At 36.6% G+C, this 27,256-nt stretch overlaps 1 protein-coding gene and 1 long non-coding RNA gene across 4 annotated transcripts in view; one reads left to right on the top strand and one right to left on the bottom strand.

The window, feature by feature from the left end:
* Positions 1-12,250, top strand: part of LOC105278591 (diacylglycerol kinase 1) — a 106,449-nt gene extending 94,199 nt beyond the window's left edge. The window contains exons 7-18 of one of the 3 annotated variants that reach the window (XM_011337799.3): positions 2,173-2,295; positions 3,099-3,148; positions 5,406-5,480; positions 5,674-5,911; positions 6,097-6,302; positions 6,438-6,611; positions 6,998-7,289; positions 7,618-7,742; positions 7,920-8,207; positions 8,454-8,655; positions 8,953-9,134; positions 9,493-12,250. In XM_011337799.3, the coding sequence (XP_011336101.1) occupies positions 2,173-2,295; positions 3,099-3,148; positions 5,406-5,480; positions 5,674-5,911; positions 6,097-6,302; positions 6,438-6,611; positions 6,998-7,289; positions 7,618-7,742; positions 7,920-8,207; positions 8,454-8,655; positions 8,953-9,134; positions 9,493-9,582 (2,045 nt within the window). In that variant the 3' untranslated portion in view covers positions 9,583-12,250. Of the gene's footprint in view, positions 1-2,172; positions 2,296-3,098; positions 3,149-5,405; positions 5,481-5,673; positions 5,912-6,096; positions 6,303-6,416; positions 6,612-6,997; positions 7,290-7,617; positions 7,743-7,919; positions 8,208-8,453; positions 8,656-8,952; positions 9,135-9,492 lie in introns of all 3 variants that reach the window. The other 2 variants (XM_026973471.1, XM_026973472.1) reach the window with 2 other exon arrangements.
* A 10,931-nt stretch (positions 12,251-23,181) lies between these two features.
* LOC113562769 lies at positions 23,182-26,172 on the bottom strand. The gene is made up of 4 exons (XR_003407167.1): positions 25,504-26,172; positions 24,718-24,918; positions 24,363-24,517; positions 23,182-24,075 (listed from the first exon to the last, which is right to left on the bottom strand). It is a non-coding gene; the product is annotated as an uncharacterized LOC113562769 (long non-coding RNA).
* Positions 26,173-27,256: the final 1,084 nt, after the last annotated feature.

Below are 27,256 nucleotides of genomic sequence, written 5' to 3'. Positions count from 1 at the left end.
ACGTGTCCGGAATGAAGCTGAAGGAAGGTGAGATAATTGTTCAATTTTGCACGATCTTTGGAGATCTCGGGCGCGCTAAACGTGCGGCATCACGTGAAACGATTGATTCAAGTGGAGGAGGCTATAACAAATTTGAGGGAAAGCTTTACATAATTCAAACAATTTAACGATTTATCATAGAATCGTGAAGAAATTGGACCAGCAGTTTTAAATAATCCGATTTGCGATATAATTTGCAGTCTTAGACCTCTCTATCTTCCGTGTATTATGCGGTGAACACGTCAACCTCTATCACGCGAAATCAACTAAACTGAATAATCAACGCTACCACCCGCAAATGATAATTAGTTCAACTCACTGAATCCGCTCGTTATTCGTAATTGTTACGGACTTTCGTTAACAGGCGGCAAAGCTTGGTATACTATCTCTAGTAGTAACTATTGTAACTGTATACAACTAATAACTATCGTAATACAAAATTACTTTCAACAAATAGCATTAAAAAAAGACAAGTTAGCTGTATGAACAGAAAAATTGTTGATAAAAACAAAAATATTGGTACTGCGCAGATTACATTCGTTAGTAGAATAAAAAATACTCCAGCACAGAGGCTCGTTGAAGGTTTCGATGGTTACACGTCACGATGATTAATCATCACTGTCCGCGTTGATCAGCCGATCGATCAATGCGCCGCGTGCTTTCTCGCCGCAGTGAATGATTCATACATTTTCTTTTTCGAGGTGTCATTACGCACCGTAGCTCCGGAGCTCTCTCGCTCCGAACAAATTGGATCGTTCGAGAATAAAAAAAATGTCCCGCATGGATGAAATGGCCGCGTTAGCTCGCGCGACGCGTCGTCCCGTCTCGCGCGCGAAGGTTTATTTTTAGATTGGCCATCGTCGCGCAAAATGACTTGTGCGAGATGCGGCTATGCGATCGCCCAAAAATAAGAGCTGAGAGAGATATCGTGACTACATGATAATGTTCCTGTTAATGGAGAATACATCACGTGCGTCGGACACATTCGCATAGAAGTTACACGTTCAAACTAGACGTTAATCGAAATCGCTGCAACAATTCTGCTTTGAAGAGAAATACCAAATTGGTTGTTGTGCATATATGTCCAGATGCACAAGGATACCGATGAAATAACGAGCAGAAATTACGAGTACAATTTCAGTGAGTTTACTCTTCCAGAAATACGTGTCTTGCATGTTTATTCTGTTTCCACTGTTACGCGCAGAAATTATTCCGGCAAATCTTTTTGCGCGAGATCCAAATTCGTCGACGTTAGTTTTAGTTTCTGGACAGCTCGAATTTGGAGATGGTCGCGGCAGAATAAATTTTGTCAGGGGCAATCCAATCCAATCCAATCGATATAACGCTGTGTTGATTCGCGTAAAACTACACGGCGGTTTGCGGATATAAATAGGCGATCCAGAAATACGAACTAGGCGTCGTCGACCTGTCTCGGGCGGCAACTATATTTTAACAATTATAATAAATCCGACACTCTCTCTCTCTTTCTCTCGCCGCTTATATGTATTGACAGCTGGCGCTGCCTCGGTCGAAGCAACAGGTTCTCTAGACTTTTAGGTACAATTAGACAAGTTTATGCGAGCAGTTCTCTAAAAATACAGCAGAATCGTGCTGTTGCAATCGCTCGGAATTTTCCATTCGCGAATCATCGTCCGAATGCATCGTGAATTTTCCGCGAAATACGGGACAGACCCATCATATCATAAGTCTGGCGATTTCCACTTTGTCCGACGTCTAGGTGCTCTTTCGTTCAAAAATACAGCGTCTCTTCCACGAAACGCGACGTCAAAGAAATCTCGGTTAAAGCTACATTCAACATCGAATAAAAAGTACTTTATAGGATAATTCCTAAAAGTGATTTATTATTAAAAATGAGATTATGAGTAATCTCCGTGAAAAGATTTAATTACAAGAAAATTACAAGAATCTAATTAGAACTTCGCTGCAAATTAATGTTGTAGCATAATTGAAGCTTGTGTATTACATTGACATTCTATAAATTTATGAGTATTCAATTAATTTACCCAGATAAATTTTAATTACTCCCTGCACTGCACAAATCGACTCGTATCTTACGGATCGACTGCTGATTTAACATCCGATTAACTCGAAAACGCATTTCTTATTTTTCAGAGATGAGGCACCTAGTCAGGAAGCAGAGCACAATAGATGTCCAGTCCGTTAAAGTCAGCCTCAAAGATATCGTTTGTTATCTCTCCCTTCTGGAAGCCGGCAGACCGGAGGATAAACTGGAATGTACGTAATTGCCACGAAGCAACGATTATCTTGGGATGCGCGAAATCCCGTCAGGTTCTTCGTCTCAGACAATTCGTTAGAGCGGCAGAACAACGATTCCTCGAAAGAGATTCGTGTTATTTTTTACAGACGAAATCAATACTTGCAAAATAATAATAATTAAACGAGTCTTTCTTGAATAATCAAAAACACATGGCCTGCACGTGGATCACAGCGGAATCCCGTCCGTCTTTAGAATGTTGTCAGAACGATATTTTACGTGCATGCGCACGCTAGATAGCGAAAAATTGTTTTGCGAGGTATGCAATATCGTGAATATCAGCACGCTTAGAAACTTGCGATGCCTAAGCTTCTCACGAAAATTGCACGTCTCCTTGCTTGCGTGGAATTTATCAGCTTTTCTCCCATACATATCTGTTCAAGGGAAAGATGCAAAATATTTCGGCACAGATAAGGAGAGATTAAAATAGCTCACTTTTTATTACTCGTCATATTATATAATATAATAAAATAACAGCATATCAGAGTAACGAGGAATGGAATCTCTTTGTGAATACGCAGACGTTCCTGATGCGTGAGAAATTTTCGAAAAATGCATGTTTGCCTTTCGAGGAAAATTCAGGCGAGAGGAAGACAATGGTGACACGTAGAATTCACGGGGGGGAGGGGGACCGCATGTCATTCTCAATTTTCTGCCGCACTTGTTACAAGTTTATCGCGCCCGAACTTGTAGTCGCAGCTGCAACTTGTTGCGCGGCAGTTTCGACTTGCGTTAACTCGATAATCCTTTCCTTTTTTTGCAGTTATGTTTCGGCTGTACGATACTGACGGGAACGGCGTCCTTGATACAAACGTGAGTAAAGAACGATCGTTATCAGCGAACGCAAACGAGCACGCACGCGTCACGGTACGACGCACGTGCGCGAGTGATGCGGTATTTTGCAATGCGTCTCGGCTAGTTAAAATTTTATTAATTGTCGCCATACGAGTGATGTCGTCGTCCTGTCTCAAGAGTCTCAGAAAAGTCCCTGAACGCCACGCTAAAGTATTCATGAACGACAGACGGACGACGAAAATATCGCCTACACCCTCAGAAAGGATTTTTGATAACAAGACAAAAAATATTCTTGACTAATTTAATCGTATTACAAGTATAAAAAATATGAAAATAAAACAATTTTTAATTTAAATCAGTAATTTCTATTCTTCTCTCTCCAATTAAATAACATTGTCTTACTGTCTTGAGACAAGAGTAACATGTACAAATTTATGCTTATATATTCTTGTACGTAGAATAATTTGATATTAGCGCCACTTTATAGTAGGCTTCGTCGATGTCGACGCATCATTTTCTCACAGTCGCTCGTCGACTCGGCGCTTCTGCGTCCTTCATTCGGATAAAACGGCCAATATTTATGTGTTGCAGTCGAAAATCGGGAGTGTTTCTGTTATTTACAATGAATAAGTGCAATACTCTACAAGAAATATTAAAAGATATAGAAATGTAAGTAAGTATATACAATATACTTACTTGAGAAATAAGATTCGAGATCAGACATTTCCATATCTTTTAACATTTCTTGTAAAGTATTGCACTTATTCATTGTAAATAACAGAAACACTTTCCCGATTTTCGATTGCAACACATAAATATTGGCCGTTTTGTGCAGATTCTACAAATTCTCTTAGAAGAATAGAATAAGATGTCTTTTAGATCTGACAATATTGTTAAATCAAGAATATTTTGAACTTGCTAGAAATTTGTATCTAAATCCTTCTGAGAAAATGAATGAGATAGCACCAAGATTATTGAAATCTAGATTTTCGAATTTTCTATTCAAGATTAAAATATGCTTCTTTTCAATAATAAATATGATTGTCGCTATAGCGATGTTATTTTATGATAGATTAAAGAGTAATAGCATTAAGTCCAGAAATCTTTTCTGTGGGTGTACTTATAAAATAATTCCAATTGCGATTTATATCGGTAAAACTCTTTCCGACTTTCTCCCAACGGAAATAGATTGACCTTTGCTGCTTAAGTAACGACAGTAGTGCAGAATAGCTCCGTATTAATAGAAAAACTCGGGATACTTGTCCCGTGTTGTTGGCCGTAATAAGCACATCAATTGATATGTACCCTCTGCGATCCGTTGCAACGCGAATTATGTGAAACGAGGGTAATTTCCGCTGCCTGGACGACGCGCATCATCGACCTCCAGGCAATTGAGAGGCCAGAAAACGGATCGATCGAGCGATGCATTTTTCTGCGGCGCCTATAATTGCAGGGGTAGCAATAATCACTATCTGTTCTCCTTTAATTTAATTTAACTGATTAGAGTTGTATAAAGATATCCAAGATCTCGGACACTTGCGGAACATTCGCACGATTACATCGTCCCGTTGGGGAGCACTAATTCCAAAATTACCTACATGCAACTTGGAAGGGTTAAAATAAGCATTTTACACGCGAGATTACCCATGAGGTCGAGAGTTCATCCGATGCTTATTCAATGCATCCGTTATTCAGGCGCAAGGGGTCAGATAAGTGCGCATATTGATGCAGATATGTGTAACGGGGACGATTTATGTGTTCGCATGGGATTTACACGCATAGCTGAGAAGGATATCGGGGAAATGACGGCCGCGTAATGAGTTCCACGTTGGATGAATCATTGATATATCGCGGTGTACAAATTGTGCGCCGCGTATCGATAAATATTCACGGTATCGATAGCGAGAGACTGCATGAGAAATCGGGTGGAAATGAAAACAGCGGTTTCGCCGTGTTTTCATTCGGACTCGTTTAGCCATAGCAAATAAATGTCTGAGGATGATATGATTTTTTTTAATGAAAACTATGTATTAGAACCGCGTATGTGTAGCGTGTGTGTATTTAAACATCCTTTTAAAAATGTATGATAAAACTGATTGATATTTTAATATGTATGGCGCGTATTTCGATAGGGGCGACATAATAGTAGTAGTTCAATGGGACCAAATTACACACGTGAGATATCTACGTGTGAGATAAGATCGTTGGAAATGTCAATGCGATCAATGCAACGGTTCTCATCATTGTTACTAATATCATTATCGCGTGTATCTAGGAAATGGACTGCATTGTAAATCAGATGATGAATGTCGCGGAGTATCTCGGCTGGGACGTCTCAGAACTGAAACCGGTAGGTACAAGGGAAAATCGCACTTTACGAATTTTCGTTTCAGAGAACGACTTCTCCATTATATTTATAATTCGTTTCCGAATTAACATAAAAAAAACTAATGCCAAAAGATAACAAAAAGTTTTAGAAACTTTGAGAGAAATTACCGAAGCAGGAATACGAAATTAATATGGGAAATAAAATTTGATTGTAGATCCTGCAGGATATGATGATAGAGATTGACTATGACGCAGATGGTACGGTATCGCTGGAAGAATGGAAGAGAGGCGGCCTTACGACAATCCCTCTGTTGGTTCTTCTGGGTCTAGACTCCAATGTGAAAGAAGATGGGAACCATCTGTGGAGGCTGAAGCATTTCAGCAAACCCGCGTACTGTAATCTCTGTTTAAATATGCTGGTTGGTCTCGGCAAGAAAGGTCTCTGTTGTGTCTGTGAGTAAGAAATATTTGATATTCCTATCTCTGCTTCGCTAGATGCTAGACGAAGTAAATCGATGTAGAGATTGCAAAAACGGAATCGCATCAAAAACGCACCTAATATCTCTCAAGGTAGAGACAGATGCTTGTTGCATTCAAATCATCGTTAAATGGCTGATCAGTAATCGCGCCCCTTTCAGTTTGCAAATACACGGTGCACGAGAGATGTGTGCAAAGAGCGCCAGCTTCCTGTATAGCCACTTATGTAAAGAGTAAAAAAACGTCCCAGACAATGGCTCATCATTGGGTCGAAGGTAATTGTCACGGAAAATGTTCCAAGTGCAGAAAGACGATCAAGAGTTACAACGGCATCACCGGCTTGCATTGCAGATGGTGCCAAATAACAGTGAGTAATCGAAGCGACAAATAAAATAAAATAGTCTGACATCGTTCTTTCTCTTCATGCAATATAGACATTTTTTAATTGAGGCAATAGTAGCAGAGTGACTTTCAGGCTTAGTACTTTCTTGGATTGTTGCAGTTGCATAATAGATGCGCGTCGCAAGTACGAACGGAATGTACGTTCGGTGAACACGCGACACACATCCTTCCACCTACGGCGATTTGCCCCGTTGTGCTGGACAGACAAAGATCATTGTCGAGAGACAGCAAACGAGGTAGCAAGCACGGTCAAGATATCTCATCGTCCAGTTCCGTAAGTGGAATATAGTAATATGGTCTCTGATTGTCTCATCGAATGCTCGTCTTACGGAGGAAGAAAATAAGAGATTTAACTATTTGTGTATTTAATCATTCGGATAAACAACGATTTTCTTACATATTAAATATATAAAATATTATCGTAATAATTTATTATCATAAATATATAAATATAAAATATATAAATTTATAAAAATTTATTATCATAATAATTGTGATGTAATAGAAGAAATTTCTAATTAATTAAACGCACCAATTGAAGAAGACAATTGAGAAGTTGGCGAAATGTGAAAATGACGAAATCGCATTCAATGGGACAATAATACCATAAAATATTGCATGCTCTATAATGTATGAATAAATGCAATGGACCTAAACCAGGGTGGTTTCCTGAGCTCTGGCACTTCGTCGAATCAGCAACCAGCCATGTCCTTTCAAATTACGCCACCGGAAGGCACGACGCCGCTCTTGGTATTCATAAATCCAAAATCGGGAGGCCGACAAGGGGAGCGAATGTTACGGAAATTTCAATACATTCTGAACCCTCGTCAGGTACATAATCTAGCGATCGGCGGACCCATGCAGGGCTTGCAAATGTTCAAGGACGTGGAGAATTTTAAAGTGATTTGTTGCGGCGGCGATGGAACAGTCGGCTGGGTTTTAGAGACTATGGGTACGCATCGCGGCTTAATCACGTTTAATTAAATCCGGTAATAACGATAATAAAACGAATTGTAACGATTACATAACGGCAGCACATAAAAGCGACGTTATGTGGTAGCTGTTAATTGCATGCGTTAAACATGCTGAAATGTCAGTGAATTCGTTGAACACTGTCCACCATGTAAATTGCAAATGTGTGACCTGAATTTTAACAGTCATTAAACGTCATTAATCAATTACGTACGAACTGATCGTTTCGATGCTCGTTTAGATTGCTAATAGTTTAATCTCCGATGGCGGCCATATTCATATAATCCTCTGCTAATTATTTCATTCAGATCGTGTGCACTTTGAAAAACATCCTGCCGTTGGCGTTATACCTCTCGGTACGGGCAATGATCTTGCCAGGTGCTTACGGTGGGGTGGTGGTTACGAAGGAGAAGCAGTACACAAAGTGCTTAAGGTAAAGAAGTTAAGTAGACTTGATATATTTGAATTGAAAACGAAAATTACCACTCATTATTTTTACACCTCAGCAAAATGTTTGTTACGCAAGGATAAAAGCACTCGAGCTTGCATCTATTCATACCACGTCAAATTATCGCGCGAGCTTACTACGTAAAGTTGAAATGATTTCCAGAAAATAGAGAAGGCGACGCAGGTGATGATGGATCGTTGGCAAATCGAGGTTTTAGATCAAAAGGAGGAGAAGAAGACGAACCAAGACAGTATACCGTACAATATCATTAATAATTATTTTTCGGTGGGCGTCGACGCCGCCATTTGCGTGAAATTCCACATGGAGAGAGAAAAAAATCCCGAGAAGTTTAACAGCAGAATGAAGAATAAACTGTGGTACTTTGAGTATGCAACCACGGAGCAGTTTGCTGCCAGTTGTAAAAATCTTCACGAGGATCTCGAAATAATTGTAAGTTTAAATTAAACTTTTAAATTGTTTTATTTAATTAAATTTTTTTATTTAGTTAAGACAATTCATATCGAAATTGAGTTGGTATTAAGATATCACGCGCTTCAAGGAATCATCAATCAGACCGAGTCTATTCTAGCTTCGTTAAAATACGCTGACTACGTATAGGCAATTCCGTCAATCGATCAAGCCTAACGGAATCAATTCATGGAATTCGTAACGTTGCATACATTTCATCGATTGCAGTGCGACGGTACACCTCTGGATTTGGCGCACGGGCCATCTCTGCAAGGAGTCGCACTGCTGAACATTCCTTTCACTCACGGAGGCTCGAATCTTTGGGGTGAGCATCATACGCGGCATCGTCTCGGCAAACGAAAAAAGCGGCCCGACAAAGAGCTTAGTACCAGTAGCTTCAATTCCGTGGATCTCACAGCCGCGATTCAGGGTGAGTATTCTCTGAACCCGTGAAAATCAATTATGCGGACAAGAAATATTTTAGCATCAAGTCCGCGCGATGCCATGAATGCGAGCAGAATGTTAGAAATTGTGTTCCGAAATAATTTCTTACAAGAATAATTAGTTTTGTTACGCCAGGATAATTCAATAATGAAAACTTGATAAAAAAATTAAAACTTGATAAGGACCAGAACGTTATGTTTCATTATCAACTAATAAATTGTCAGATCGATCGATCAAAGGAAAGTTTTTATTATAATTTCTTATACTTACCCAATATCCGCAGACATCGGGGACAATCTCATCGAAGTGATTGGCTTGGAGAATTGCCTGCACATGGGACAGGTGAAGACCGGGCTTCGACATTCCGGTAGAAGATTGGCCCAATGCAGCAGCGTCATCATCATCACGAGCAAACGATTCCCTATGCAAATCGACGGGGAGCCTTGGATGCAAGGTCCTTGTACGGTGAGCTAAAACGAGATAATTAAATGTACAGGTTTAACAACGATACACGGGACGTTAACGAAATTTTTTCTTCACTCAAATTTCATTGAAACCATTATTTTAATTTGAGGAAAATATGTTTTTTCACTTTCTAATTTTTAATTTCAAGTTTATAGTTTCATGGTGAATGTCGTTGTAGCTCGCGCTGTGCAAAACGTGATTGCGCGTGCCAACATTATTTATGGTACATCTCTGTTGGTGTTTATTCGGTGATGACATTGTGTGATGCAGTTATATATAACATAACACTTTACGCATATTCGTATTTAATATATTTCAAGCTGAATAAAAGCAGTAAAAATATTCCTTGGATTCGCAGATTCGCATCACGCATAAGAATCAAGTACCAATGCTAATGGCACCGCCGCCGGATAAGAGCAAAGGCTTCTTCCGGTTCCTGAAGAGGTGAACACAGCAGCTTTACGCTTTTCCCCCGAAGGAGGATGTGGATATTATCGTGTGAACAAATTCTACCCAGTCTCGTCATCCGTCATCCGGCACGTTTATTCCTCTTTATTGGCGGAAATATATCGATTCCATCGTACGTAGTCGCAGCTTCGGTATTCGTCTAAACGCGAAGAATGCGAGAACGTGAGAAAAGCGCGCCTTCTAGGTATTCTTCTGTACAGTATTTTTCAAAGTAAGCGGAACTTCATGTCCTAGCCTTAGAGATACGCCAAGCGGTAGGCTCGACCGTCTTTAAGCCTCTTTACGCTAGAGAAATTCTCGATCGTTTTTCTACCTTCAACTGATAAACTAAGAATACCGAGCGGGAATGTACCTATATCAAGTCTCGCCGTGCGATATGTCACGGCAACTCTGCCGCTTAAATTGTAACGTAATGCCTCTCAGTTGCGCCTCAGAGTCCATAAGATTTCATTTGCGGATTCACGATTAAAGTCATCCTCCGGATGACTAGCTTCGGGGCGGGCTCGTTTGCGAAAATGTCGTCTGTCCAATCATCAAGGATATCAAGCTATTATACTTCGCGCAGGCACCAATCGCTCAGCGGAGAGCTTCCGTGTTCCGAGTTCTGAGTCTACCGCTTCTCGCACATGTGCAGATCGATTAGCGCATGTATTTACACGGCAAATAGGCAGCATATGCGACACACGGCGAGTCGTGTGCGGCGTCGTGCAAACGAGAGTGGAGTTGTAATAACCGCTTCAATAACTTAGCACGGATGTGGATGTGGATGTGGATGTGGTTCTTCCAAGATCTATCGCCGAACACTTAGCGAACTCCTTAGCGTAGAAACGCGTTGAGCAAACAGATGGGACTGGACTGGTCGACACTTTCGCTTGTGATACGTGATATATTCCTAATTCTGATTCTCCTTTGCACGAATCCGTCCGTTAATCACGAGTCTCTTACATACATACTTTCCTCCATTAACTCTAGATTTTTTGTACCAAAGCTTAGTCGTAAACGCTTAGACATAAATTGTGACTCGTTTATTTATTATTTATTTATTTATCTTTTGTATATCTTTATGAGTCGGAGCAATATATCGTAAGCATATCAACGAGCGAGTACGATTGCGTATACAGCACGTTGTAATACATTTAATTGTTAAAATCACGAATTATATCTGCAATCAATCAATGACTATTTTATCCTACGCGGATTATAATCGTCGATATAAATATATGTAACTTGCGTCTTTACGACATAATTGTTACGTTTATTATTGTAATTGTTACTTTTTACGTACAACATGCGTAATAATCGTTATTACGTATCTCGACTATCTCTGCATTTCGTGCTCGCGGACAGAGTTGTTATTAAATTTCTTATAAATTCGTTAATATATATTCTCTTACGTGTATATAGATATATATATATGAGCGCTTGTATTCTACACGCCGTATTTTATCGGTAGCCCTACGATGATTTGATTAACGGGTGCTTCGAAACGCTTTCTCTCTTTCTGGCTGTCGTTACTCCGGTTGAAGCTTTGTATTGCCAATGACGATCGATTCTACATAATTTCTTAAGATTTCCGTAAATGCGTAAGAAAGGGCCATAGCTAATGTAGCCGTTATAAGTGTATCGTCTATTTATAATCATATAAATTCTATTTCCATTTACTTGTTCGACACGTTTCGTTAATATGAAACTTGAGGTATCAATTTTTTCAATCTAAACGTAGCGAAACCGAATACTTTATGCTTTTGTATAATTATATATATATATATATGCAACCAAAGGAATAATATATACGAATACAATTTAAAATCCCGCAGGGACCATCTCGATATAAACGCATGTAATGATAAAGATGCTCTTTAAATTTTCATATCTTCGTGCAGATTGAGATTTTAATCGTTTGTAATAATATCTGTCATTTTCACAGCATCCTCCAACGTCACTGTTTAGATTTCATTGCGTCTAATGCGCGAATCGATAGGTCAAATAGATTCAGGAACAATACGCGTCGCGCGATTGATTTCAAGACAAAGTACCAAACGGAAAAATAGCACAGTCCAGATTTACGATTTACTTCAAAGTACAACGTTACCTCCGCAAGGTAGATGGTTTAGCTTCTCTTCATGCACCGATCGTTTACCGATCGTCATTGTTTTTTTACCAATTGCAATTGCGTATGACTTCCATAACGATTAACGCGGTCGATATAGTCACTAGAGAAATCAAAGTACTACGCTTACAAATAAAACTTGTAACCTCTTGACAAAGAGTCTTAATTTTCGAGTCGTCACAGTCGTTTACTAGCGCTCGAGTTCTAGAGGAACGAGAAACGACGAGGGTGTGAAAAGTTGGACGCGTGGGCGGGCGTCTATCCTTGTGATCCTGCGTCCCTTCAATCTGTGAATACTAAATGGCACAATAACGACGATATCGTTTTTCTATTGGATTGGCGCAGTGTCTCAGTGTGCTTTGTCATTGTATAACATTATGTGATGCGGAAAGACCCAAAAAAATACTCGTCATGCGGCAGTACGCAGACAGAAGGAATATGCGAGGCAAGCGATGAGGACTTTTCGCACACTTTCAGCTTCGTGGTAACGTGCGAGCGTAACTGCGACGATCACTGATTTCCGAGAAAAAAAAAAAAAGACAAAGCAGAGCCACACGGTATGCCGACAATATTTCAAGAAGAACATTTGCAAGCATTTAGTCTCGAGACTATTTAATTCTGTTGTAAAAAGTAGTTCTGCTGTAAAGGAAACACGCGCAGTTGCGAAACGTGAGTCGGACGTGAAAGATTATAAAATCAAAATTCCATTACAGGATCATTAACGATCTCTATTATGATACATATTAGATCAGTGCATAAAGTTTTGCCAACGAGTCGGTGAATGGATCGCCTCAAAAGATGACTCCTTCTTTCGACGTGATATTTGCATGCCGGAAAGACAGGAGAAGATCGTAGAAAACGATGGAAAATACTTTGATTTATGTTGTATCGATTCCCAGACAGCACAGCCATCCAAAGGATGTCCTAAAAACATTTTAAGGACGTCTTTACTTCCAAAGTATGTCCAAAATAAATCCTGTGGACGTACGTGTGCTGTTTGGGTTGTTTCATTTCAATAAAGAAAAATTGCAAAATCGGCAAGAACTTATGCACCAACCTAATATACAGGGTGTCCCGGGTTTTAACCGACAAACTGCGGGAGCATATTCTACTAGTGGAAATAAGAAAAAATTCTTATATCGAGTTTGCTTAGAAATGCTTTATTACAAAGTTATAAACCAATATTGAAAAGAAATATCAGATAAGTAACAACGGAACATAGTGTAGAATTTGGAAGGTCAAAGATGTTTACGTTATGTGTATTCACATGTATTCATGTTCACTATGTTGAAACGATTCAGTATGATTGTTACTTTCACAACAGTAGCCGTTAGATTTCAATCGTCGTGTCAACTAGCAATTACTATCAGAATGCCAAAAGTGTTTTCAAATGAGGAATACACCGATATTCATTTCGTGTACGGATTCTGTGACGGAAATGCACGAGCTGCCGTACGAGAGTATCAACGTAGATTTCCTAACAGGAGAGTACCAGATAGATTTAAAGCAACGAATTACTAATTCAGTTACTGAGATGCAAGAAAATTTTCAGGAATGTCGTACTGTAACAAATTCTGTACTGCGTCGATGTCTAGCTTGTATCGATGTGCAAGGACAACATTTTGAAATGCGTCACTAAATCATTGCTTAGATAATTTTTATTTTTGTGAAAAAATCCGTTGTTACTTATCTGATATTTCTTTTCAATATTGGTTTATAACTTTGTAATAAAGCATTTCTAAGCAAACTCGATATAAGAATTTTTTCTTATTTCCACTAGTAGAATATGCTCCCGCAGTTTGTCGGTTAAAACCCGGGACACCCTGTATATACAATATACTGATATACATATAATAATACATAGCAATCTGTTTTCTGCATTATTTCGTTCCGTCTTGCGCGACTTAAGGCCGTGGCACACGAAAAAACTTAAGCAGTAAGACTTACAACTTAAGAGATGCGACCAATCACTTCGAGAACGTAAGCAGCCATTTTGAAACTTAAAACTTGTGATTGATCGCATCTCTTAAGTTTTAAGTCTTACTGCTTAAGTTTTTTCGTGTGCCACGGCCTTTAGTTTATCCAATACGATTGAGTAATCCAATCTTTTTATACGATTTAGATTATATTACGATACGTATTATAAAGGCTTTTACATATAATTTTATCTTGCTAATTACACAAGAGTTGAGCGTTCTTTAAAGCGTGTTAGGTACGATTACAGTTCGATTCACTTGTCTCCTCTCGCTTTCGATGGATATATGTGATCCGTAACGATGTCTGAGAAGAAATGTTATAATATCGTTAAGCGCTACTTGCGAGTATCGGTGTGCGCGCGCGCGACATTTGCTGAATTTACTGCCATCTTTTTTGGGTCTACGTACGTTTGAGCACTACTGCCATTTTCCAAAGGATAGACACGTACGCGAGTGAAAAAGCCTGTCTATAGTGTAATATAATATATAAGAAATAAAGTGTAAATTTATCGCGTACGTCCTTCCTGTCTGTCAATGAGTTTTTATCTTTTCAGGATTACCAGTCGACTGCGCCTTCGTCGCTTTGAATAGTCAAATAAAGATCAAACATTTGCAATGCAAACGATTTTACGATTTCATAAGAAATTCATGATGATAATAATAATAATAATAATAATAATAAACTTTATTAACGGGCATCGCCCTTTAGTATACATGGAAATACATAGCGCAGAATAACATAAAAAAAGAGGAAAAGAAATTACAAATAAACAGACACAAAAGAGTATAATAAATAAAGAATTATGATAAGTGTCGGACAATCGCAGACTTAAACGCATTTACATTACCGCTAAAAAAATCAACAAAAGACGAAACGGAATTTCCAGCAGTACATACTCTAGAATTAAATGAATTTTGAGCATATAAAGTTCGATGATGGTCTACATAAAATATAGTAGGGTGCCTCAGATTTGCCAGCGGAACATTCAATCGTATAGATGTCAGAATGGCTGGGCAGTCAATTTTACAGTTCAATAGCTTAAAAATAAAAAGTAAGTCATTAAGCACTCTTCTATTTTGCAAAGACAACATATTAAGCCTAGTTAGAATCGACTAATAGTCATGGTAATCGACAGGCATAGGCAAACCCACATGAAAGCTCGCAAAACGCAAAAACTTGTGCTGTACACGCTCGATCAAATCAATTAAATACCCATGATACGGATTCCATACAAGAAAACAGTATTCCAACTTTGAGCGAACGAAGGCACAAAACAATAATCTAATTGTATTGACATTATTAAACTGCTTACCCCAGCGGATAATAAAGCCAAGGTTCTTCAAAGAAAGAGATACAACTGTTTGAATGTGAGTTTTAAATGTTAAATCATGACTAAATGTTACACCCAGATCCCTAACAACAGAAACTACGCGTAGAGGTTCCGCACCGAGAGTGCAACCGCAATGGATCGGGTCAAGCCTACGACCGAAATGAACAACATGGCATTTATTCACATTTATCATAGATGCATATGGTTTTCCTGCACCAGGCTTCAAGCCTCACTAAGTCATCCTGCAACAGAGTCGCATCCCCAGGACCCTCAACACGGCGAAAGATCTTCAAATCGTCAGCATATAATAAAAACTTACTATGTAAAAAAGATCGCACAATGTCATTAATAAATAAAATGAAGAGAATGGGACCTAGATGAGAGCCCTGCGGGACCCCAGACGTAACAGCAATAGGTCTTGATAAACTGTTATCAAACTTAACAATCGGCGTCCTGTCCGATAAAAAACTTAGAAGCCAGCGCAGAAAAACTCCACCGATACCAAGGAGTTCCAACTTCCTTATCAGAATTAGGTGATCAACCGTATCAAAGACTTTACTGAAATCGGTATAAACTGCATCCACCTGATACCCAAGTTCGATAGATGATGTTAAAAAATCACTGTAAATCAAAAGATTAGTCACAGTAGACCGCCCCGACACAAAGCCATGTTGCTCCTCAACTATCACATTTTTGCATAAAGAACTTAATTTGCGCGCAACTATTCAATCAAAAATTTTAGGGATAACACTCTGTTTACAGATGCCTATAATTAGTAACCCGCGATTGATCACCACCCTTAAATGTGGGCGTGACCAGACACTGCTTCCACACAGTAGGGAAAATTCCATCATTTATAGATTTATTAAACAGTAAACACAGTATATGCGGCATAATAAAAGCGCATGACTTAATAAATGATGGAGGAATCCCGTCTAAACCAGCACCACAATTTAAGGATAGCGAGTTAACAGAGTTAAAAACTTCAACTTCAGAAATGTCAAATCCGGAGATATCTAGACACTTCTGAATCGAAAAGTGATTATCATAATCAGTAATCCGTGAGTATACAGACTCAAAGTGATCGGCAAAACAATTTGCAATTGCTGCATCACTTTCCAAGAACACATCATCGTGGCAAATGCGCGCCGAGCGATGCTCAGATGTACGAGCATTCTTGACAATGCTCCAGAAAATTCTAGCATCCGATGATAGAGCTGCTTCGGTTTTGCTCACATATGCTGACCAACACTGAGCAGACAAGGCTTTACAGTTTTCCCTTAGATGAGAAAAAACCAAATAATCCGCATAAGCATTAGTCCGCTTGAAAGTACAATGAGCAAGTTTTTTGGCCTTTATGAGAGAGATCAGCTCCTTGGAAAACCAATTAGGATACGAGAATTTAACAACAGTCTGAACAGGGACGAAGGCAGAAATCACGTGGTTAAGCTGAGAATAAAAAAAATTGACTGCATCATCAATAGAGTTATTAGCAAAGGCATCATCCCAATTAACGAGACCTAGAAAGTTCATGTTCAAAACTCAATGCATATGCAGCTTATTGAAATTAATCTGGAAAGTTTCAAACACACTTTGTATGTATGTTTTCAAGAAGTATACAGGGTGTCCCGGGTTTTAACCGACAAACTGCGGGAGCATATTCTACTAGTGGAAATAAGAAAAAATTCTTATATCGAGTTTGCTTAGAAATGCTTTATTACAAAGTTATAAACCAATATTGAAAAGAAATATCAGATAAGTAACAACGGATTTTTTCACAAAAATATAAATTATCTAAGCAATGATTTAGTGACGCATTTCAAAATGTTGTCCTTGCACATCGATACAAGCTAGACATCGACGTAGTACAGAATTTGTTACAGTACGACATTCCTGAAAATTTTGTTGCGTCTCAGTAACTGAATTAGTAATTCGTTGCTTTAAATCTATCTGGTACTCTCCTGTTAGGAAATCTACGTTGATACTCTCGTACGGCAGCTCGTGCATTTCCGTCACAGAATCCGTACACGAAATGAATATCGGTGTATTCCTCATTTGAAAACACTTTTGGCATTCTGATAGTAATTGCTAGTTGACACGACGATTGAAATCTAACGGCTACTGTTGTGAAAGTAACAATTATACTGAATCGTTTCAACATAGTGAACATGAATACATGTGAATACACATAACGTAAACATCTTTGACCTTCCAAATTCTACACTATGTTCCGTTGTTACTTATCTCATATTTCTTTTCAATATTGGTTTATAACTTTGTAATAAAGCATTTCTAAGCAAACTCGATATAAGAATTTTTTCTTATTTCCACTAGTAGAATATGCTCCCGCAGTTTGTCGGTTAAAACCCGGGACACCCTGTATATATAATATTTTCAAGAATATAATACAATTCATTAGATTTGCACAATTATCTTTCGCATTGAGCGGATTGTATATATTTCTTTTTGTAATCAGGATATGCTCAAAATTGTAACGTACAAATTCACGATGCGATAGAACATATAAGTAGGAATAACATACCAATTCTATTCCGAAGCTCCGAGGGGGGGTGCGGGGCGGGGGGTATCTCCGGAGTGCGAGGGTATAGCGTTACCTATGGGGGGGGGGGGGGGGCACGTGAGTCTTCGAGCGCTGGCTGCAGTCAAAGAGATGTTTATTTAAACATATTTCTAGGAACCATAAGAATGTTTTAGAGAAGCGATACGTGTAATAATATATTTTCTAGCGCCGGCTGCTATCAAAGCGACAAAGACGTCGGATTGTTTTACAGATTAAAAAAATCTAGTTACGCGGGAAATGAGTGTTAGGAAAAGAATAGTACGCTTTATGCCTGGAACAGTATTTTTATTATTTTGTACAATGGTTTACCAAAAACCAGAGCCAACAGCTCGCAATCTATAAGGTGATTGCCGTTGAAGCAATCACTGGCGCGTATGACGTTCGACGCATCCGGTTAGTCTCGGTGGATGCGACCCAGTAAGCAAAATGGTAGCAGTCTGTCGGCAGATTGGTAACAGATTTAATCAGAACATGTTAGCAGACTGACACCAACTGCGTCCTCATTCAGCTCCCAGCAAACATTTTGGTTGTGGGATGTTGCCAAATGAGAAACAAATGTCAACGGAACATGCCAAAGCCAGAGCCTGCTGTGTCCTCAGTTGGTCTCCAATGTGAACCAAATCTGACGAACATATTCCACAGTCAAATTGACGACAACATTAGAGCAGATCTGACAATAGAACGGTGAAAATGTTGCATATTGACGGAAGTGTGCTAACAGAATTGCAACAAAGTATGTTAACAAAGTATGTTTCCTGTTGCGGAAACAGGCGACTTTACCGACGCCGAGAGCGCAAAGGGGAATCGATAAAGAATCGATAGAGTGAGCGAGCGCGCGGCGACGTGGGTGGCGCGGAGCGACGCGCCTGTTTTTGGTTCGTCTTTGTTCGGGTGGGTCCTTTCTTCTTCTTACATTTTTTTCTCGTAACGATTGGGTTCGAGCGATCTTTTCCTGGAGGATATTTGGAGCTCTTAACGAGTCAAATTGGAAATTGCAACGGCGAAAGGCTATTTTGTGACGAAGAGACGGCTAGTATCAATTATCTGGAAGGTCCGGGGAAAAACTTCCTTTATTTGAGACGAAAGGCCGATGCAAGCCATAGCGCAATTTCCGCCGTTGTTGCATCGTTCTGTCCACCATCTGATTCGTCTTCACTCACGAAGATTTATGTAAGTAGGTGAAAATACTTCTTTGTTCGGCTCTGATCAAGCGAATGCCTCTATGAGGTGACTGAGTCTTTATCTGACTTTTATTCTAACATTGTGACTGCCTCTACGAGGTGAATGAGTCTTTAGCCGACTCTCTTTTCTTACATTGTGACTGCCTCTACGAGGTGACTGAGTCTTTATCCGGCTCTTACTCCTAATCTGTGACTGCCGAAAGGTGACTGAGTTTTACCCGACTCTTACTCTTTAATCTCAAATTTAGTGAACTTATATTTATACGAGATTGGGTATATATTTAACTTCTATTTATACGAGATTGTCTATATATTGTATTGTATACGATCAATTGCTCCTATTCAATCCTAAAATGTTTTAACTATAATAATTTCTGTTTATTCTGATTGAATTACGATTTGTTATATCATTACGTTTGTTCGCCATTTGTGGATCAAACTATTGTTTTATGTGTCTTATTGGTTGCATTGTTCTTTACTACTCCTTTATTTTCAGGTATCTTTAATCAGTTCTTTAAGATAGAGCTCAAAACGAAACCAGGTCTTTAGATCAAGAGACACGGTAGTGTCTCGCGCCAAGTATACGCGCAGCGAGACCGACCGTGTACTATTACGCGACGCGACGTTTTCAGAGACGCTTAGATTATCGGATCTCAGTAACGGCTGATCCGATCAACTTCTAAGTAGGCTCAATGGATAGCTTGCGGTCGAATTATGTAATAAAAGTGTTTTCATTTTTCTCCTACGTGCCCTACGAGCGGAGATATTGCGATGCAAAGTCTGAAATTGGTAAATTTTCGATTAAGAAACGTCGTCGTCATCATTGTCATCGTCGTTTGTACAGTACAGTTTTGCTCCGATAGGTGGCAGCAGCGATCTCATGCTGTTGGTATATCTGTGTGATTGAGATATCGCGAATCTGATTGCGCTGACTTTTTGATAATCGTTTGTAGTTTCGTTTTGTTTGTAGTTGAACTGTTCAAAAGGTATTAATTAACATTTGTTTAAATGAAAAATAGCTACTTTTGCTATTTGTTAAGATATCGCGAATCCGCTTGCGCTGTCTTTTTCAAAATCGTTTCTAGTTGTTTCGTTTGTAGTTGAATTGTCAAAAGTTATTAACATTTGTTTAAATAAAAAATAGCTAATTTGCCATTTGTTAAGATATCGTGAATCCGCTTGCGCTATCATTTTCAGAATCGTTTCTAGTTGTTTCGTTTGTAGTTAAACTTTTAAAAGTTATTACCATTTGTTTAAATAAAAAATAGCTAACTTTGCCATTTGTTAAGATATCGCGAATCCGCTTGCGCTGTCTTTTTCGGGATCGTTTCTAGTTGTTTGGTTTATAGTTGAACTTTTAAAAGTTATTAACATTTGTTTAAATAAAAAATAGCTAACCTTGCCATTTGTTAAGATATCGATATAATTAAAAAATTAAAATAGTAAAATATTTAGAATATTTATTATAAAGCTTATAATTGAGAATATTCACTCTTAATTCACCCTTCGTCTCTTTTTAATGTGCCCTTTATAAAAACACAAAGGTGCAATCGAGCCTAAATTTTAAGTTTTATGCCTTAAAATCTCATTGTAAATTATTGTTACAAAAGAACGCTATCGCAAAGTGAAAGATGTTCCATGGGCATTGTCAAAAGTAATTGCTTCAAGAGAATTGTCAAAATCAAATATCACGGCAAAATATTGCTTGGGATTTACATGGTTTACAAAATACAGATAATGTTTCGTGTTATGCAAATGCAGCATTGCAATGTCTAATGCATTTAAATCCCGGCATTAGAAAACAACTGTTTAATTGTAATAAATCAGATGTTTTAAGAATGTTGACGCATCGATATGAAAATGGAATGTGCAATCCCATACAGCACAAGATCGTTCTATGATCATTCATAGAATAATATCGGAGAATGTTTAGAATATTCTCATATAATGCTTCAGAGTTTTTGTGAACCTTCCATGGAACATTTGAAGTAGACAAAAACTCACATTCTCTGAATGTTCTATAAATATTCTGTAGCATATTCTATGAACATTTTGCGTATGTTTATGGACTGTTTCTATATATACACTCTAAATAATAAGTGTTTGAAATTTCAAACACTTTCGTTGTCGCCGTTTTCAAGATGCTTATTATAATGTTTGACATTTCAAACATTTATAAGTGTTGGGTTTGTGGTTGGTGTTTAATTATATTACACGCGTAAGGTGTTTGATTTTCTACTTAATTGAAATTTCCTGCAAATCAAATGTTTATATGTTTTAAGTCTAACGAATTTGTTGGCGCGTAGTGGATGAATTGGTTCCTAGAGCGAGAGATTACTGCATCTTAGTCCGACCATCAGATTATCAGATATTCCCAGTGTATCGCGATTTAATAAATACCTTGTTAGTCAACTCTTGCTCGCGAGAAACTGCGCCGCGAGCGCCATCTAGTTTGTTGAAATTTTGTAAGAATTCAGTGCTTAAGTTTGTAAGTGTTTGTTTCATAAGTGTGTAATTAGAAAGTGTTTGAAATATAAATATGTTTGACTTTCTAATAATCAAACACAAATTGTGTTTTATTTTGTTCCCGTTTAAAAATCAAACGTATATATCTGTTTAATTTAACTCATGTTTGATTTTAGCAAAACAATTTTAATATATATATATATAGCAATGTTTGATACAAAAGTGTTTGAAACTCAAACGCTTTTCCACTTGCGTTTGATAAGTCAAACATTATTTCTGCTTAAATGTGTATAATTCAAACACTTACGATGAAGCCATTTTTAGAGTGTATAGGAATTCTAGGAATATTGTGGGAAATATTATAAGAAATAAAATATTATAAGAATATTCATTGAAATATCATTAGAATATTCTGAGTACTTACCAAATAACATACCAATAACATTTAGAACATTCGTGGAACTGTTTATGAATATTCTTTTCGAATATTCTCAGAATATATGGAAATCATGTTAGAATATTCTCCGAATATTTTGTGCTGTATGGGATTTGAATACATATACAGTACGGCAATATTTAGGAGAACCGTTTTCAATAAATGTAAAACGTGATATGTTCGAGTTTCTTACAATCCTGTGCACAAAATATGATTGTATAAGACAACTGGTAGAGCATCAAGTAACTTCTACTAGTCGATGTAAATCTTGTGATTATACAAAGGAATTTACTTATAAGGATGTAGTTATTTCAATACCTATATTAACAATTTGGGAAAAAAGCTATTATCTTAATGATTTATTAAATGTTACATTTTCACATTGGTGTCAATCAGATAATGCGTCATGCGAACAGTGTACAGGAAATGATATTTTGTTTAAGAACGAATTAACAGTAACGAAAGATATAGTTATTATTCATTTAGTATTATTTTTATCCCAAGATGATAAAATGGTGAAAGCACCCAGGCAGCACACATTGGTTTCAAAACCGTTTCATAAACGTTTTGCCGTAACGTTTCATAACCATTTTATTGAAACGTTTATTTAGGAGAAAAATGTCCACCAAAAAAACGTTAGGAGAAACGTTTCTTTTTCGGGAAAATAAACGTTTCAGAAACCGTCAGAAAAATATCAATTCTATATATCAATGCCTCAAAGATAGATCAGTGTCAAGTCACATTTTTGTAAAAAAACTAGACTTTTATATTTTATGAATTAACTTAACATTTCCTTAACAACCTCATTCATAAAATATAAAAATTTTGTTTTTGCAAAAACTGTGACTTAACACTGCCTACCTCTGAGATACTGATATATTATGCTTTCTAAATATACTCTTTGTGCAATTAATAATAATGACAAATATTGCTTGAAAATTTATCAATGATGCTTCATATAAAATTTCTTTGGCAAATTAAGAAACAACATTTGTCACTTTGTTTTTTAGTGTACAAAAATCATTTGGAAAGCTGAACGTATATCTTTTTATGCTTTATCATATAAATAAAACTTTGATATATAAAAGTATTTTAAACGATTTCTGAAATTGGTATTGGTAATATAGAAAATTACACCTTATATACTATATCGAAGAAGACGCTTTCTTTGAGATTTTCCTTTATAATCATTCTACACACACACGCACGCGTGCACAAACACACACACACACACAATGACGATAAAATAAAAGCGACCAAAGAGGTTTCCCTCCGAACGCGCGCATGTAGAGATTAAACATTCAACTACACTTTTTATTAAAAGTTATATTTTTATATTTACATATATATACATATATGTAAAATTTCAGGACCACCCTGTATATATATGTGAACTTCATATTCTGTTTTTGATAACATTTGCAGAACATAATTATAAATAATATATTTTAGAAATACAACACAATTTAGAATTGTACATTTGTACTAAAACTTCAGGTTTTTTTGTATATGTTTTATAAGGAAAATGTCGGTACAACTTAAAAGTACGATGTTTTTAGTATTATAAATGAGAATAAATGTGATACTTAATGTTTAAGGAGTAAATAACAACGTTAAAATAAAATTAATTAACGCATATAAAAGTTGTAAAAGCATTACACACACAAGCTACAAAATAAACTAAATGTTAATGTAATATTAAACTAATACATAATATAAAACTGAAACATTATAAAATAAAATGCTAAACTGTTACTGATATTTTTATGGTATTAAAGTATATAATTTTTGTTATATCTTTTTACCACCGTCAAAGTATCAGGAACATCGCCAACTAAAAATGTGTAAAAGTATATAATATTGCACATTGCGTATACATATATGTACTAAGTTTTAAATTTAAGTTTTAAATGTAAGTTTTTAAACTAAAAGTTTTTATCAATTTTGGTTTTAATTTTTAATTACATAATTGTATTACGCATAACATTATAACAAAACAACTAACAGTGCTTTTATATTATCGGTCATCTTTGCGATACATTATTAGGTGGTAAAGAGATATATACTTATTTTAATGCTTCAATGAGAACACGTTTCAGTGGCGAGTGCGAGTACATTGCAGAATACTATGATAATACATATTCCTAATTGTCCTGCAAATTACTAAATAATAAATCTCAAATTCTTGAAATGGAATGGATAGAAATATGTAAATACAAAATAAACATTAATATCGAAACTGAAACGATGAGAAATTATACTTTTCTTGAATTTGTCTTCAATGCCCTGGAATCGGCTAAGGTTACACGAAGAGGTGCTAATTTGAGTCAATCTTTTATGGGCTTTTCTACATCATATATTGCAGCATTTGGTTCAATAGCCTTGACAATAGCTAAAAACAAAAGAGATAAATTTACATATGATCAAATGCCATATATTAAATGTGATAAATGTTGATCAATACTAAAAATTAAGACGATACAACAATAAACATGTGAAATTATGATTCAACAATAATGAAGTTTTTGGAAGAAAATTTAATCAGAAAATAATTTTTCAGCGCAAAACTTATATGTAAACATCAATAAGAAATTAACATATGTAATATCGTATGTATTGTCTATCATGATTAGTATTTATATAAAATTTGTTATAAAAGAAGAAAAAAACAAGACAAACCTATGACTAAGTCCTTTATTTTAAGAATCTTGAAAGATTTCTTCGGTGTTCTTCCTGCCGTTAAAATTTCAAGCATAATTATTTGTAATTATTCTTTCCAGAGTCCTACTGATCTGAGAAACAGTTGTGCCACCTGATATGCTTAAAGTATTAACCTATCAAACAACGATGATAATTAATGTGTTAGTTTTATATGAAAAACATAAAGCAATAAAAAAAGATAATCACAATACAAAAGAAAGAATTTCAAATTGTAGTGTTAGAATTTCAGTATTCGAAACATAAAGTTTAACTTTAACACTATTTGACACTGATGAATAGATCAAATAAAGAGGACAACAGAAATAACAATTACCATGTACTCAAAATTTGTATTAGTATCTAAAAACCTTTCGAATTCCAAATTTTCATCACTGTCAACTGGAAGTTTGGGAACACCTTCCATATGAGATACTTTCGATAGTCGGAAGTGTACTATAAGTTGCTTCACCATTGGAAGAAGTATATTCATAGTTTTCTAATGCTCCTAATTTTGTAATAATAACACGAAACAAATCTGAAAAAAACATGTAACGTTTAGACAAATAAAAGTATTGAAAAAATAACAAAATCTAACTTAGTTTGTTCGCAATCGATGCTAATCGGTGCTATTATGATTTTGTAAATATAAAAAAATCCTGTCAAAACCGTACCTGATAGGTACCTAAGTGAAGTATTTAATGGAATGTCATGTAAGCGCTGTGAAGACTCAGTTCCTCTTGATGAGGAACTTTTCGAACTTAGTACAATATTACAAGGTGAACGTTTTGGAGATGAACGTCTTGGAAATAAACATGATGGAGAAGAAATTGTTTTTGACGAAGGTGTACACGTCTTATATTTTGATATAGTGCATATTTATTATCTATTAAGAATTTTATTTATTGAAACAATTTATCTGCTTTATTTAATTTGTCTTGCTTTCTTTACAATATCATATGATATTGTTATGTCTGAAGTCTGCCCGAACACGTAACAATATTTATAGGTTAAGAATATTCATGTCGAGATAACTTGTTTCAATAAATAAATTTCTTAATTAGGTAATAAATTCTCAATCATGTAATTAGAATATATTAATAAATCAGTACACAATGCTTACCTTAATAAACTAGCTTTTCCCACCTTCTGTAGAGAGAGAGAGAGAGAGATGATGATGAAATCGAGCCCGAGCCTAACTCTTCTTCTTTTTGCAGAACAGAACAGCTTTCCGTTCAAGGCAATAATGGGAAATAAGGTTAATAATTCAATTAACCAAAGCGCCGATACTCGCAAGATAGCCTAGGCACACACAAAAGAAAACCCGACTGCATAATACACAAACGTGTACAAACATGTGCGTTCCACTGCGCTCGACAATCAACAGGCCGATGCTTCGATGTTCGAATGTTTAGCGTAGAAGAAAACAATATATAGCCTTTTCTATCTCTTGCTACCGATCATGCGAACGTGCGCTCGATACCGGCGCGCGCAATAATTATGTTATTTTTCCGCGAAATGTAAATGTATAAATAAAAACATAAATTTAAAAATAAAATAGGTACAACTTTTTTTGTTTCACTTACAAAAGAATCATCACATCACATAAATGGACATGACATATAATAATCACATAAAAGGACGTATGATACATAAATCATTTTCAATGAAAAAATTTTTTAAATAGCTTTTACGTAATTATAACAAACAAAATCTCCATATATCCCACACTTTTTGAAATTTGCCAAGATAAAATTCATATAATTATTGAAATTAATCTCTGCATTTCAAAAGTGTAAAATTATGTATACTTAAGCACACACACACACACACACACACTTGTGTTGATTTTTGTCTCTTGTTCCATAATCGAGTACATTGAAACGATGTAAACTAATTAATACTCACAAATTAAAAAGAAATAATTAATACTCACAAATTAAGAAGAACTTAAGAAATTATTATTCTTTTTATATTAATTATATAATTTCGGATCAATTTAATAAAATAAATTTTTCGTTTCTGTGGAAACGTGAAAAATACGTTTTTGAAATTTAGGTCTAGAAACGGTTTCTATTTAAACCGTTTCTCGAATGGTACTTTATGTTTCTTAGACATTAGATACGTTAAGAAACATATATTAGGCTAACATGTGCTGCCTGGGCAATACGTAAATTTAATATATGAACTATTCCTACAACTAAAGTTTTAATAGTTGGACAAATGTATAAGCTTATGAATGCTATATTTCATAGTGGTTTATCAGTTTATGTATTGAGGATGGTCATTACACGAGTATATGTAGAGAAGGAATGTCTAGTAATTGGATTGAAGGTGATGATGCACAAATTAAAAAAAGACAATGGCCTAGAGGTGCTAAAGATGTTTATATACTATTCTTACAAAAATTTGATAATAAATAAATATATTTAACGTATTGTGCATAATATAGACATATGTATAAGTGATTACCCAGTCAGCCAAACCTGCGAAGAACAGACATTGGCAAAGTCTGTTCGACAAAATATGTGAGCAGAGAGGCCACAGATTGGGTACAAAATCCACCCAGTAAGCACACTGTCAGCAGTATGCCGACAGATTGGCAGCAGATATGAAGCAGAATAATGCAGCAGATCCGGTACCATCTGTGTCCGCATTAAGCTTGTGTTCTGCCAGCAGATCCTGCTTATAACATGATCTGACAGCAGATTGGCGGCAGAAACTGAACAGAGCCTGCCGACATAACCTGGCGGCAGATTGGCGGCAGAAATAGAGCAGGATCTGCGCAGTGTAGTTGGCAGCAGATTGGCAACAGAAACCGAACAGAGCCTGCCGACATAACTTGGCGCCAGGTTGGCGGCAGAAACCGAACAGGA

The sequence above is a fragment of the Ooceraea biroi genome, chromosome 10, assembly GCF_003672135.1.
Source record: "Ooceraea biroi isolate clonal line C1 chromosome 10, Obir_v5.4, whole genome shotgun sequence".
Lineage (NCBI taxonomy): Eukaryota > Metazoa > Arthropoda > Insecta > Hymenoptera > Formicidae > Ooceraea > Ooceraea biroi.
Note: the sequence above shows the minus strand (reverse complement) of the source record. Positions and strands in the feature narration are given on the sequence as shown.